This window comes from Anarhichas minor, unplaced genomic scaffold (assembly GCF_050575085.1).
Source record: "Anarhichas minor isolate MPS153535 unplaced genomic scaffold, ASM5057508v1 ptg000028l, whole genome shotgun sequence".
Classification (NCBI taxonomy): Eukaryota; Metazoa; Chordata; class Actinopteri; order Perciformes; family Anarhichadidae; genus Anarhichas; species Anarhichas minor.
The window spans coordinates 17,771,402-17,785,000 of NW_027466474.1; the positions used below are offsets into that span (position 1 = coordinate 17,771,402).

The 13,599-nt window shown below is 41.9% G+C and overlaps 2 protein-coding genes across 6 annotated transcripts in view; both read right to left on the reverse strand.

Annotated features, from left to right (window-relative positions):
* Positions 1-488: 488 nt before the first annotated feature.
* Positions 489-10,763, reverse strand: st3gal5 (ST3 beta-galactoside alpha-2,3-sialyltransferase 5). Of its 4 annotated transcripts, none has more exons than XM_076102889.1 (8): positions 10,659-10,763; positions 8,412-8,521; positions 7,016-7,130; positions 5,535-5,744; positions 4,940-5,076; positions 4,650-4,836; positions 2,736-2,894; positions 489-2,340 (listed from the first exon to the last, which is right to left on the reverse strand). In XM_076102889.1, the coding sequence occupies exons 2-8, from the start codon at positions 8,441-8,443 to the stop codon at positions 2,083-2,085; spliced, it is 1,098 nt and encodes a 365-aa protein (XP_075959004.1). In that variant the 5' UTR covers positions 8,444-8,521; positions 10,659-10,763; the 3' UTR covers positions 489-2,082. The 4 variants fall into 4 exon arrangements, with proteins under 4 accessions (XP_075959004.1, XP_075959005.1, XP_075959006.1 ...); XM_076102890.1 differs by lacking the exon at positions 10,659-10,763 and adding an exon at positions 7,665-7,772 and having other exon boundaries at positions 8,412-8,518; XM_076102891.1 differs by lacking the exon at positions 7,016-7,130.
* Positions 10,764-10,864: 101 nt separating this feature from the next.
* polr1a (RNA polymerase I subunit A) overlaps positions 10,865-13,599 on the reverse strand; it is a 36,627-nt gene continuing 33,892 nt past the window's right edge. For both annotated transcript variants that reach the window (XM_076102883.1, XM_076102884.1), the window contains 4 exons: positions 12,534-12,734; positions 12,067-12,184; positions 11,798-11,962; positions 10,865-11,439 (listed from right to left, as the gene is read on the reverse strand). In XM_076102883.1, the coding sequence (XP_075958998.1) occupies positions 11,339-11,439; positions 11,798-11,962; positions 12,067-12,184; positions 12,534-12,734 (585 nt within the window). In that variant the 3' untranslated portion in view covers positions 10,865-11,338. The remainder of the gene's footprint in view (positions 11,440-11,797; positions 11,963-12,066; positions 12,185-12,533; positions 12,735-13,599) is intronic.

Consider the following 13,599-nt stretch of genomic DNA (forward strand, 5'->3'; position numbering starts at 1 on the left):
CATATATACCAAAGAGGCGTCGATATGTCGTAAATTACAAAGCCGTGGTCCAACCGCAACGGATCAAACATTGATAAATCTCAGTGCGGTCTAAATTTGATTAACATTATATCTCTCTTTACAGCAACCACTGAATGTATGCCTGCATGACGTGATGCCACTTTTGTTGTACAATCAGCACATTTAGGACACAGTGGTCATCGGATTGGACAGTGTGGTTAGCACTTGGACAAAGTGTAGTGCATGAGTTGTTTTGTCTTGCAGAGTCCGTCTCTGATCTGAAGTTGCTGAGTAGCAGATAGTAATATCTAACCTGGAGTGTCCTGAGCTGTGCACATTCCTTTGTACTTTGAAAAGTACACTAATCGCCTGTGGCACTGTTTCATCAGTGTTAAGCGTTACTTACATCTGACACACAAAAAAAGACATAAGAAAATTGGAAATGATTCATGAATGATCACTCGCATGCAAATAAACCACACAATTACTCACTGTGTGATAATGTATTTTTTTTGTACATTTTAATAATAACAAGAAAGGTTCAACAACAGTACAATAAATTAAGACTGATACAAATCTAAAACCCTGGTGGAAAAGAAAGCGGCATCATCCATCTTTCTAGTCGCATTAGAGTCGTGCAGGTATTCATCTCCTTCTGTTGGTCAGCTGGTTGTTTTAAACAAGACTTGTTTTTAAATTCCTTGGAACACTGTAAAATTCACATTTAAAAGGATTGTTTTTTTTAATCATTACATCTGCTTTGTTTTTCAACTAACTCGTCCTGATAAAATATTTGAATGAACAAAAGTATTGACAATCTCTCTGGAGATGAGTCACTGGAAGTGTAAATGTTATCAACTGCAATACAAACAATGAAAATGATACAATAATTAAAAAAAACACAATTCATAAACAACACATTTCATGTGTACACTACTTTTGTTTTTACAGACTGCAGAATAAACAAGGTGCAGCTGCGAAATATAAAAATCTGACTTCTTGTGAATCATCAGAAGAAGTTGCCGCACAGAGAAAATGAACAGAAGTCATTGTTCAGTTGTTTAGCTGCTAATTTACAGTGGAATAACAAATATTATGTTATGTCACAGCATTCTGTAGGCAACACACAACCTCCATCTTTTTTTTTTCCAACACATTAAAAACATAAAAATGAAACTGAACAAATACATTTCATATACTTCAACTGTTTGAAGCCTGCTTGGAGAAAAGGTCTCGACTGATGCAGATCGATCCACTTTGTAGGGATGTTCACATTCCTCTGTAGCTTGAAATAAAGATCTGTTTTGTTCCAGCGTTACTAAAAATAAACATGCTTTACTTCTTCAAAATGCATTTTTAACGTATTTAACTCGTTCAATAGTTGAAAGTGGACAAAACGTCTCTTGAACCAGAGGAAGAATAGTTCTGGCTCAGTTAAGTCTGCTGACAGGGAGGTTCTGAGAGAACCGTCTTACATCACAGTGCTTGGAGAACTATCACGATACGAAGAAGATCATCGTATCGCCAATGAATCGGTCCTAAATTCAGAGGCGGTTGAGCTTTCTGTGCAGTAATACCATCATAGTTACTGATGTTTAAAATAGCTGTAATACATTGAATATCTGGGGAAATACATGTCAGAAATGCTGATGCAGATTAAAGTCATTAAAAATTATAATTCTGCATTTTCCACATGTGCGCCGACTTTCCTTATGGTCAGCTGAGGAAATTCTTCCAGTGGTTGGTTTGAAAGTCGATGGGACAGAAGAAAGATATTGCTGCTGCGAGGCCATTTCTTTGGTCACTTTCAAACTGAAATACTGACAGACATGTAAAGCCATGTAGGCCGGATAACTTTCATTTTGTTTTTATGTCCCTTGTTCTTCAAGAAGCTCTTTGTGACAAATATTACATATATGAGAATAGAGTTTTGTTTTTCTTTCATTCACTGCTCCTCACACGTTTGTGAGTCCGTTGGTCTTGCCGTTGCTTTTCCGTGTTTATGTCAAGTGTGTACTGTGTGCTTAACAAGCCCTTTACGACGGAGAAGGGAAGTGCTTTAGACTGATAGAAGTGCAGTGGTCAGCGGGGACAGAAGGAGCAGTAAATGCCCCCCGTCAGGTCAGTGATGGCTCCCTCTCTGACGAGGCTCTGCAGGAGCTCAGTCTCTCTGTTCACGTTGTGGGAAGTCTGCTTCAGCATGGCGGCCATGGGCAGCCGGTCGTAGTAGTGCAGTGGCGCCCTCTGCTGGGACAGCTGGTAGCCGAAGCCTGCCAGGCTGACCTCGTCACACAGCCGGCTGGCTAAGTTCAGTGCGGAGACCCCAATGGTGGGCACATTCTGTAGAGAGAAAAGGGGACAAACATTATGTCATCATTTCTTTACTAACTTCTTCTTCTTCTTGACTCAAACATCATACTTTTCACAGACTGTAAGGGAAAACCGGTCAAATTTAGAAAAGATGGCACCTCAACAATAGACGGGTGGTATTACAGTGCACTATATTTGGAAATCCAGACATTATGATTTTCAATACCGACATGAATACAGACGCTGCGCTTTCTATGATGCAGTATTTATGTGATGTATTGTAATGCACAGCAGGCACCACCAGAGGGCGCTCTCTATGTTGTAATGAGTGGCAACAGCACAGTTTGCATTGCTTGATTCCAGCTGCTTTACCTCGGCTGTTAGAACAGACAGAGTTAATCCCCAGTACGGGACGAGTCTATTACCTGGTCGCTTCCCCACAGGCGTGTTCTGGGTGGAGGGTATTGCAGTAGGTCCAATGCGGTCTCTCTGATGACATGAGGGTTTAGAAGTCTGAACCTGTGGGGCTCTAGAGCCATTCGATCTGGAACCTTCTGCCAGAAGAAGAGCCAGTCCCAGAGCGGCTGCAACACAAAGCACACAACTCTAAACTCAAACTGTGCAGGCCTTTCTTTTCTTTCTTTTAAACATAAATAACTATTTCTCAAGATTACGGATCAGGTGTTTGAATCTTGATCACACAAGTACTATATTCTGTGATGTCATCAAGAAGAGAACCACGAGGAGGAACAAGCCAACATGAAAGAGTGACTGTAAATATGTCCACGTTTAGCAACACTACTTTATGAACATTATGCCTGGAAACTGTTTATACTTTCAGCTACATTTATTGGATTTCAGTGATTTTTGTTTTCTACTTTTTGAAGAAAAAGTTTGCCCTTTTCGGTTAAAGGCTAACTTAGGTATTCGTTGGACTCTATTTCCCATGTTTGTGACTAACCAGTTTCAAAAAAGTTTTTGAAACTGGTTCAGTATTGAGCGCCTCAAATGAAGCTCTAGCGCAAGTTCAAACAGGAAGACTTTACTCTTGCATGCCTAAGCCCATAGCTTATTCACCATACATCTGCCATCACTCCTCATGCAGGCACACTCATTATTTCCTTGCTGTTATTGTTCGGGGCTGTCAATCATATCAGCTGTCTAGATCAGCTGGTCTCTCTAGCCAATAGCACAAGGACATCGTTAGCCTATCATCTTGCTGCTGTCTTTCTTTAAATATGAGTGTCTGGACTCCACGGGGGGATTTATATTGTTACCACTCAGGGCAATCACAACACGATCACAAACCTCCTAGGTCGAGTTCAAGCACCAAAGAATGTCTGTGTAACTGATTAACGCAGCATCTGTCATAATAAATGTTAACCACTAACCATTCACTTGTCTCTCCTGATTGAACTGACAGCCGCTAAACGGGCTGTAATGTGATCCACTAAAAGTGCTCGTTGTTAGAAGTGTCTGACAACCTCATGGAAATGAACCTACAGAGAAATAAGACGCTTTTCTTTTCCTTCGCTTTCTGTTTGTTGATGTGTCATGTGACTCGTGAGGGTTGGAGAGAGGAGCAGCCGTCCCTAGCAGAGTTTGTTGTGTTGGAGTACAGAAAGCGTGGCTTAGTGTTTTCTAAAAGATTTTTGATGTCACGGCTGAATATTTAGCTGATTTCGAAAATGTGGATGCGACACGAGATTTCAGAAGCAGCACTTGGTCAGACCCGATCACCTGAAGGGTAAAGAAGGACGTTAAATGTATTTCCATGAGACACAGACAACCTGAGCCTGGCTCTACCTCGTCCACGACAAGCCCTTTCTGACATGTAGTGTGAGAGCGCTTTGAGAACAAGTCCATTCTACGTTGATGGTGAGCGATTACGTCACAGGTCGTTTAGCTGCTGCTGCGTTCTCCCTCAATACTGGACCAATGTAAAAAGTTGTTAGCTTAGACACTAAAACATGAAACCCTTTCATCTTTTAATGCCTTCAGTCCACATTCAAATTCAGATCAGAGTCCATATTTGTTGAATATCATTAATTAATGAAATTGATACTTTGAACTTTCACTAGGACTTTACTCCTGTACTCCAGGAAACAAAACACAATAAAATAACATGTAATGATAAAACTAATTGATGAGATTTCTTTGTTTTTGATCCAAATGCTGCATTAAAATGACAGAGATTGACGGTGTTCTGAACAAATGAAAGTCTTGTTCTGTTATTTAAAACTTGGGTCTGAATGAACTGCATCCCTCATGTCTGATTTTCTAATCAAGACAAATGTTATTAAAACAACACACACCCACACCCACACACACCTACTCACCACAGAGAACTTGTTGATCATGGCAGAGATCCAGCTGATGTCCACACCTTTATACACGACAGCAACAAACAGAGCGTGTGGGTCTGTGTCGATCCAGTGCGGAGGTGTGCCCTCTGGGTAACTCATCCGGATGCTGGTTCGATTCCCGACGTCAACGCTGAACTCTCCCAGAGGACCACTGTTCAACCTGAAGGAGGGAGCCACAGAGAGTAATTCATTGTCGTCAGTGTCAGTAATGATAATAATTACCACATGTGGATTATCACGGTCATAACATTTGTGTTTCTAACCTGATAATGGTGTCAAACCGGTTGATGAGTTGGCCCAGCTCCAGGCCTTGGAGAATGCCTCCATTTCCCATGACCACACAGCGCCGACATTCATCTGATGTCTTCTCTGTCTGGGGCTCGGAGTCAGAGTCTGGAAGCTTGAAGAGGAAAGACAGAATCACAGACAGAATTGTCAGGTTTATAGGAGCATAAAGATGCACTTTTGGTCGGTTTTATTTCTCAATTAAGAATTTAGGTGTGAATTTACTACTGAGCCTGCTGACATGTAGCATGTAGCTGATTACAGTGGCCCTCAGTTTGTGAGCATTGGGGGTCTGAACCCTGAGAGAAAAGTTTAGATAAGCACTCCCAAAGATGAAGGTGCAGCCAGAAATCATTATTTTAGCAAATAGAACTATTGTTATTAATCCCAAAACAAAACGTTTACATTATATATTATATATGTGGCAAAAGTTAGGCTCTTCATGTTCAAGTTAAGCGTGGAGGGTTTTGGCCTATCCACACACACACACAAGGTGTCCTTAAATGAAGATGGCCACACTTTAAACGCTCAGTAGATTAGATGAGTTGCATGTGTTCCATAAATTACATTCACCTGCTTCAGCAAGTCCTCCACTTTGCCCCGAAGACCTCTGAAGCCGAATGGTGGCGGGTACAGGAAGAGGTCCTCGGGGAGCGCCACGTCCTTCGACAGAAAGGGCCGGGTCACGTGACTGGAAGCCGGGAGTCGTGCCGACAAGCTCAGCCGGGTGCTGCCGGGACGACACGGACTCTCCAGAACGCTGCGCACGTGCTCGTGCACCTGCTGCAAGGTCATGAAAACACAGTGAGAGCTTGTTTTAGAACAGTTATCTTGAGTTCATAGTTCATAGGCCAGGGTTAGTCAACAGTAATAGTAGTACAGTTCAGTCATTGCTTCATGATCCACGGCGTACTGCTTAGAAGCTAAACAGGTGGTTAGAATGTAAATGCTTGTATTGAGGGTTTCATTAGTTACAAAAGAGCCGTCAGCAGTGCGTAGTATTCATGTGGGCTGCATTTAACAGATCCCGTATCTTCTCTTCGGCCCAAACCTGTGTCTACCTGTGTCCACCTCAACAGGCAGCCAGGAATCCCTGCGTTTCGCTCGACTTCCTGCGATTGGGATTACAGTTATGTTCTCACTGCAATCCAGAGACCGAGGCTGCTGGTGAGAGCTGGTCTTGGACCATTGTCGAGCGAACCCTAGCACGGTTGTTCTGGTCCACACTAGAGTGTGATTACTGCATTCACACCTCAAACGACCCACACCAGACAGGACAAAAGTTGAGTCAGACCTGCAGTCAAATCGGACGTGTTTCTCAAATCACATATAGATATAGTCCGTGTCAAGACACAAGAATTTTCCCTCTCGCGCTGCCAAGCATGACCGCAGGAAGAGCGCCGGGCTTCTAAGCTCATTTTACGTAGTGGCCAAACGGTGCACATGCTGTGTGGGGGTAATGAGGAAGAGACAGGGAGTTTGATTTGAATTACATTCTCTGAGTCAGACTTGTTTTGCATCCAATGCTGTAAGTCGCCGTGTAGATCTCCTCCACCAGAAACACTCAAAGATGGAGGCCGGTTTACATTGCTCCATTAGGGGGCAGTGCCAGCTGACAGACTGTTTCTCCTCCTCTGTTATTAGCAACTGTTGTTCCGTCCAAGATGGAGGACAAGTAGGTGAGGTAGACTTGTCTGATGCATACTGGACATTTTTTATCCAAATTAGTATGACATCAGAATATTGTAGGTTTTGCTTGCATACTTTATTTTGGCCAAATCAGCACGTACTGATGTGGTTCTGAATACAGCCAGAGAAACTAGAATTCATTTGTATTTTTGTGTTTGATACGAAGTGTAAGAATATTTCCTTTCCTGAAGCTAAGAGCTTGTGGAAGTAGCGAAGCTCGCCGCTCAAACACATTTCCCAGCTGAAACGTATCACCCAACCCCGTTATCTGTATCACATCGTCAGGTTTACTTCCACTTCCAAATACGTTCAGGACACAGAAAACATGGAAGCCTGCTAGACGCTCCGCTCTACAGGCCTCTCACCTTTCTATGTGCATGGTCCACGTGCCAGTCCAGAGGTTTGCTCGTCCCCGTCTCCATCCATGGCAGAGAGACCATCCACAGCAAAACTAAAGCCACAACCACTACCACCACACACCTGCACACACACACACACACAGAGAGCAATGTTGGGATCTGACCATGTAGCCCCGACATGTGGTCTGAAACAAAGAGAATCAGGCCTTCCCTTTTGCCGGGCAAAGGGCTCATCCTGATTTGAGTTTGATAAGCATTCAAACCCCCCAGAAAGAAGTTCACATCAAGGTGTGAACTCGTCACGCAATGCAACACTGCGATCTAATTGGCCGAGAGCCACAGACTCCCCAGGACCCCTGTGGTTCAGCCTCTGTTTCTATAAAACAGTCTTGCTCCTTCAGCTCTATGCTCTTCCTCGACCACCTCGGTTGTGCAAGGAGGCACAGGCAACGTTGTTTTACCAGAAACCCCGAGGTTAAACAATTTTATATTCGCTGGACGAATCCACTAACTGTTTATCTTGTTCATTTTATTTCGTTCGCATCCTGGAAGAGGAAGCAAACCGTTGTAAGGAAGTTGTTCTCTCACTCTTCCGCACGCACGCACGCACACGCACACGCACACACACACACACACACACCACAACAACACTTACAGCATGAAGTGACTCCTACAGTGGGGCTGGTGTTTACTCTACACCACGCTCACGGCATGGCAGGTGCACAGCACAAAACACAGATGCAAAAATGTCGCTGAGCACCTTCTGCACAGAAAGATCGGAGAGATAATTATCAGCAATACTTCAGTGTGGTTTCAATGTGCAAAACACGAGTGCAGTGACACGTCGAATAGCAGGTTGGCCGACTAGCCACTTAAGCCCCTCGGCTCTATTTATTACAGCGTGTGCTTTGTAGATGTAAGTAACTGAAGACATGTTGGGAACTTATAGCGGTGATTAAAGCCTGCTCTGGAGTAAATTCTAGAAGCCCTGTTTTAGTGGAAAGCATTCTTACTCCGTCTGGTCTTGTAGTAAAAAAAAGAAAAGAAACAAAAAAACGCCTTATTGGATATTTAACTCCACATCGATATTCACGTACACATTATACGTATATTTATTTCCACTTGTCTTTCGGTGTTGTGAATGAGTAAAGAGCATTGTTTTCCCAGCTTTTTGTTGCTCCGTTGACAATTACACTCCACCCAAATATAAAATAAATCTGAACTGCCACATCTGGGTTCATACCGTAGATTTAGAGCGCTCGTTTTTTTAAATAAATGCTATATTTCCTTTTAGACATAAACAATATGGCGGTGACTATGATATCACCATCCAAGACCATCAGGACGGTGGTACCTAAAAGAGAACAGCAGCCGTCTTTGTGTTGTGTAACGTGAGCCTCACCTGGGCGCTGCCCAGCATTTAGGAAGCCTCATGCTGGTCTCCTCCACAGTGGAATCTGAGAAGGCCTCTGGTGTCTGTGAGGAGGGCGGGGCGCTCTCAGGGGTCTGGTCCTGCACACACAGGGACAGTCATATATACAAGTCTATTAGCCACGTTAAGGAACAAAGCATTATGGCAAACTTACTCATTAATGAAGAAGTTACTTTTTAGATTTTTAGTTTTTAGTTCACTTTTTAGTTACTAGCGTTAGTGACGTCGTCCCTCAGGTGTGGAGAAAGTTTCTCTCTAAAATGTAACCTAAAAGTATAGAGTAGAGATGACGTTCACGTACGCGAAGAATGTAGCAAACGTTAAGTATATCTACCAGTTAATGAGACAACTTTCACTTACATATTCTCTTTACTGCATGTTTCTATTTAACATACAGGTGCATCTCAATGAATTAGAATATCATCTTCCAAATCATCGACCAAGTGTTGAGTGCATACTGTATACTGTACATGGACATACTTTTCAGTCAGCCAACATTTCTGTATTAAAAATCCTTTTTTAAATTGGTCTTATGTAATATTCTAATTTTGTGAGATACTGAATTTGGGGTTTTCATTAGCTGTAAGCCATAATCATCAAAATTAAAAGAAATAAACGCTTCAAATATATCACCTTGTGTGTAATGAATCTATATAATATATGGGTTTCACTTTTTGAATTGAATTACTGAAATAAATTAACTTTTCGATGATATTCTAATTCATTGAGATGCACCTGTATGTTAAATAGAAACATGCACTAAAGAGAATATTATGCTGCAGTTTTTAGACACTAAAAAACATCCATGTCAGAGGCACAAAACATAAAAGCATGCAGAGTATGTGAAATACATAAATTAGTCAGACACAGCTAAACAACAATAAAAGACAAGCATGCAGGTAGATGAGGGTCGACCGGCAATTTCAAGACAGACAGACGAGGGAAAGTTCAACATGGACAGAGAAGCAGTTACATTCTAGTGCTGACAGTTGGGTACTAACTAACCATTTCTTTAATTGAGCTTTAAATTAACTGTATGTTTGTAGTTCTCTAATGGACACTGGTTTGAACAAATCACTGATACTTTAATGTCACTTGGAATTGTCACCAGAAAGAGAATTTGACAGCACCTGTCAAAAGTGATTTTGGTCACACTACACTATAACAGTAAAGTTATTGAATATTATTTTCAATAAAAATTAACTAAAATTAATCTAAATCATATTTTTTCAAAATAACAGGTGTAGTACAACAAGGAGCCCATTGATGTGTGAAGTGATTTTGGTTACATTACATTGCATGACAGTGAAGCTATTGAATATTGTTGTAGTAATTGAATATTTTTTTCAATAGAAATTCACTAAAATTAATCTAAATCATATTTTTTCAAAATAACAAGTGTAGTACAACAAGGAGGAGCCCATTGCTATATGACGTGATTTTAGTCACACTACACTATAACAGTAAAGCTATTGATTATTATTTTCAATAAATATTCACTAAAATTTATCTAAATCATATTTTTTCAAAATAACACTTGTAGTACAACAAGGAGCCCATTGATGTGTGAAGTGATTTTGGTTACATTACATTGCATGACAGTGAAGCTATTGAATATTGTTGTAGTAGGTATTTTCCGCATTGCACTTTGTAGACGGTCCCTGCGCACTCGTCTCGCAGCCGGCCGCTCATTGAGACTAATGCCGATTGTCCAGCTCGGAGGAGTCCGTAAGACGGCCCGTTTTAATTAAATTAAGGTTGTAGCTTGTTGTCTACCTCACTACGGTTACAGGGAGGTATCGTTTGTATTTTAGCAACGTTTCGTTAACGATTTATTGAACCGGGAAGTCCGAATCTGTCAATATCTTTCTAACTTTACCTAAAACGTTACACCAGTAATATGGCCCGTGGATATTAAATACCTATTGGGGACGGAACTCTAATAACTTTACCAAAGACCACCTAAAAGCGGAGCAAAATATAACGTTTGGTAGCAGCAGCGACAATTAGAAATATGTTAAAATGCAGCTAAAGCAGTGAGCTAGCTCCCGTTAAGTTAACATCGTTCCTCGGTCTATTTACAGGGACACGGAGGCGAACATTAATCGTTAACCGTTTTATTGCTCCAAACCACAACACGCGCTGTTTTGCACTCAATACTACAATACTATCCTTTGCACTACATGTTGTCCTCCATGTATCGACTTGTTCACTTACCCTGGCATGGAACCCACCGTTTGGGCATAACGAGTCCTTTAGACAGAATAAGTGATCAGCTATGTATTCCGTGGCTTCTCATCACAGCCTCGCTCTTCAGGCGGAGGGCCAATCAGCGCCAGAAGCTGTCGCAATCATTTCCGGTCTTGCGTAATAAGAGCCCAGAACATCTGCCCAGTTATCTGATCATTGTACCAGTGTTCCCCTTAAAGTTAATCATTTATTAACACAACAATAACAAATAATGATAACACACGTTGTTCTGTACACATTTATAAGTTGAATGTTATTATTAAATACAAAAAAAGGGTTGCTTGTCTAACAGATGTGTGAATATGCATCCGTTTGTAGAATTATACAGTGATTTAATTTGCCAGACAGAGCTTTAATTGTTTTACATTAATTCTCGACTGAATTCATGCAGATCTTTTTTTTTTTTTTTTTTTTTAATCAAAACCTCAAATATTAACGAACATTTGGCAGGAGCAGACAGTCACATCCACCACATTCAGTACGAAGTGAGATACAATTTATTATTCTTATGTATTTGTGAAAGAACTAGAGTGTCATAGGATTTTGAGTCAGCAGAACTGAAAGCCCTGTGATCATATCAGTCCACATGAAGTGTCCCTATTTGCCACATCCATCCAACCGGACTTCTGGTCTCAATGTCTCCTCTCCTACTGCAGAGGCTGTTTCAGATCAAACAGTCCTGTTCCACCTTTCACCACCTTCCCCACCACGATGCAGGCTGATGGTGACACCAGCTGATCGTGTGACCCTGAAAGAGGAGGGGAAAAACAGCCATGAACAAACAAAAAAAACACAAAAGGGAAGTGCAGCGGTGGCTCCAAGGTTCAAGGAAAACAAACGACTTCTTTACAGGAAACAACAACGGCTCCGAAAAGAAACTGCAGAGACGATCGCCTTATGATTACTCCTATAAAATGTAATTATTTAACTCGACTGCGCTCGTTTGAATCTCAGAAAGTGGAATGCTCCATTTCCATTACAGGTACTTAACGTACATGTTACAACGGCTTCACTGTCACATGTCTCTTCTCACACTCAGTCAACAAATGGGTAGAAAACATGTTTTTCTCTCTTTTTTGCATAATCATTATCTTCTGTTTCCTCACCCAGCATGGTCGCCTGTTTGAGGAATTTATAGCTGGTCTCGAAGGTCATCTGCTGCAGAGGGGACGAGTTGGACTGGATGGCGTGCCGATTCAGTGGCTTATACACGCCTTCGAAACACATGTAATCTGCTACCAGGGACAGATGTCTGGGGTCCACCTCGATACCTGGACACAGACAGAGAAAAACAAAACCTGAGTGGTTCTGACAGCCATGTGGTCTGCTATCTGGGAATTGTTCTGTGTGTGTGTGTGTGTGTGTGTGTGTGTACCATAGACGGCAAAGACATCTTTGATCTCCTTCTCTATGACCTTCAGAGCCACTTCAATCCCATATGTTTTCGCCATGGCATGGACCTCATTGGAGTACAGTCTGTTGATGTCCAAGATCTGGAGGAAAAATGTATTCTCAATGTTGGGATCATCACCAACCCAAGATAACAAAAAAAACTTAATATACAATAACACTTTTGAGCAATTAGCCCTAACCAAACGCTCTTTCATTATGAAGTAGCTACATTTTATTTTTTAGCATTTAAACGGTGCTTTGCAATATTTGAATCTACTGCAAAGACTTGCCTGAGTTACATTGTGACCAACACAATTGAATAGTCACAAATCTGAGTTATTTTAATACGACCAACTGTTATCTGCAGTCATGCTTTTTCTCGATTCCGCTCTGACCAACTGCCGTTCGCCCCTAAAGCCACAGTGTGGTCTTATCTTGAAAAAAACGTACATCGCTGTGGTTGAACATTTCCTGCATGTTGATGCCTTCTGTGTTGAGCACCGTCTCCTTCTCTCCACTCTTCGTGGTGGTTTCACCCAGCAGGCAGCGAGTCAAGCCTTTGGTCTCCACGATGACGGCGTTCTGGGCCAGCGTCGACAGGACCGAAGTCAGGTCAAAGTGCACCTTGCTCACCGGTAGGACCAGGTCCACCTATGAACGGGGGAGACGAGAGGCGGATGAAGGGAATGAAGGGCAGTGTGTGCGAAATACCTGGTGGAACAGACTCGGAACGCAACGAACGAGACATCGTGGATGCAAGCCAAGCCAAGCGACTCGCCTATACATGCTTTGTGCTCACATCGCTACGGCTAATACCGCTAACGATAAAGCCACTCACACAACAACTACGCTCTGCAACAGGATCCACACAGCACACTCGCCTCTCTCTCTAACCAGACACACAGATCTGGGCTTAGTAATTGTTATATACTGTTGTGGAATATTTCTTATGACTAGTCGGGAGAAGAAAGTTGAGGTTTTCTATCAATATAAAGTAAAACAGAGTTTTGATGAACGATCAAGGTTTGTAAAGTCAATTTATTTGCTTGCAAGCAAAGAGAACAGTCTCACAGACACATCGCAGTCATCTAGGAGAGTGCTCTACCTAACAGTCATCTTGCATGGACATTTATACTCAGACAGCTTCCTGTTATCTGCTTAGCTAACAAGAATACACAAAGAACACAACAAAAGGCAGGTCATCCTTCGAGCCTTAGTATATCATTTAAGACAGTCAGGAAAATGCTTTTATCTCCTGTTTACAAATCCCTTTTGTTCACAGTTTGCCTTACCCTAATCAGTTTAAACTCACAACAGATGCTTCCTTTGAAGTCACTGTGACATCGTAAAAATGACCATTTGCAGAGACAGAACAGACATTCTTTACCCTCACCCATCTTATCTGCATGCAAAGGTTTACGCCCTTACAACTTCAGATAACGCGTCACAAATGACTTCAAAAGTATTTAAAAGGATCTCTGTTAATCAAGGCCTCTCTGTGTCTCTGTCTTACGAA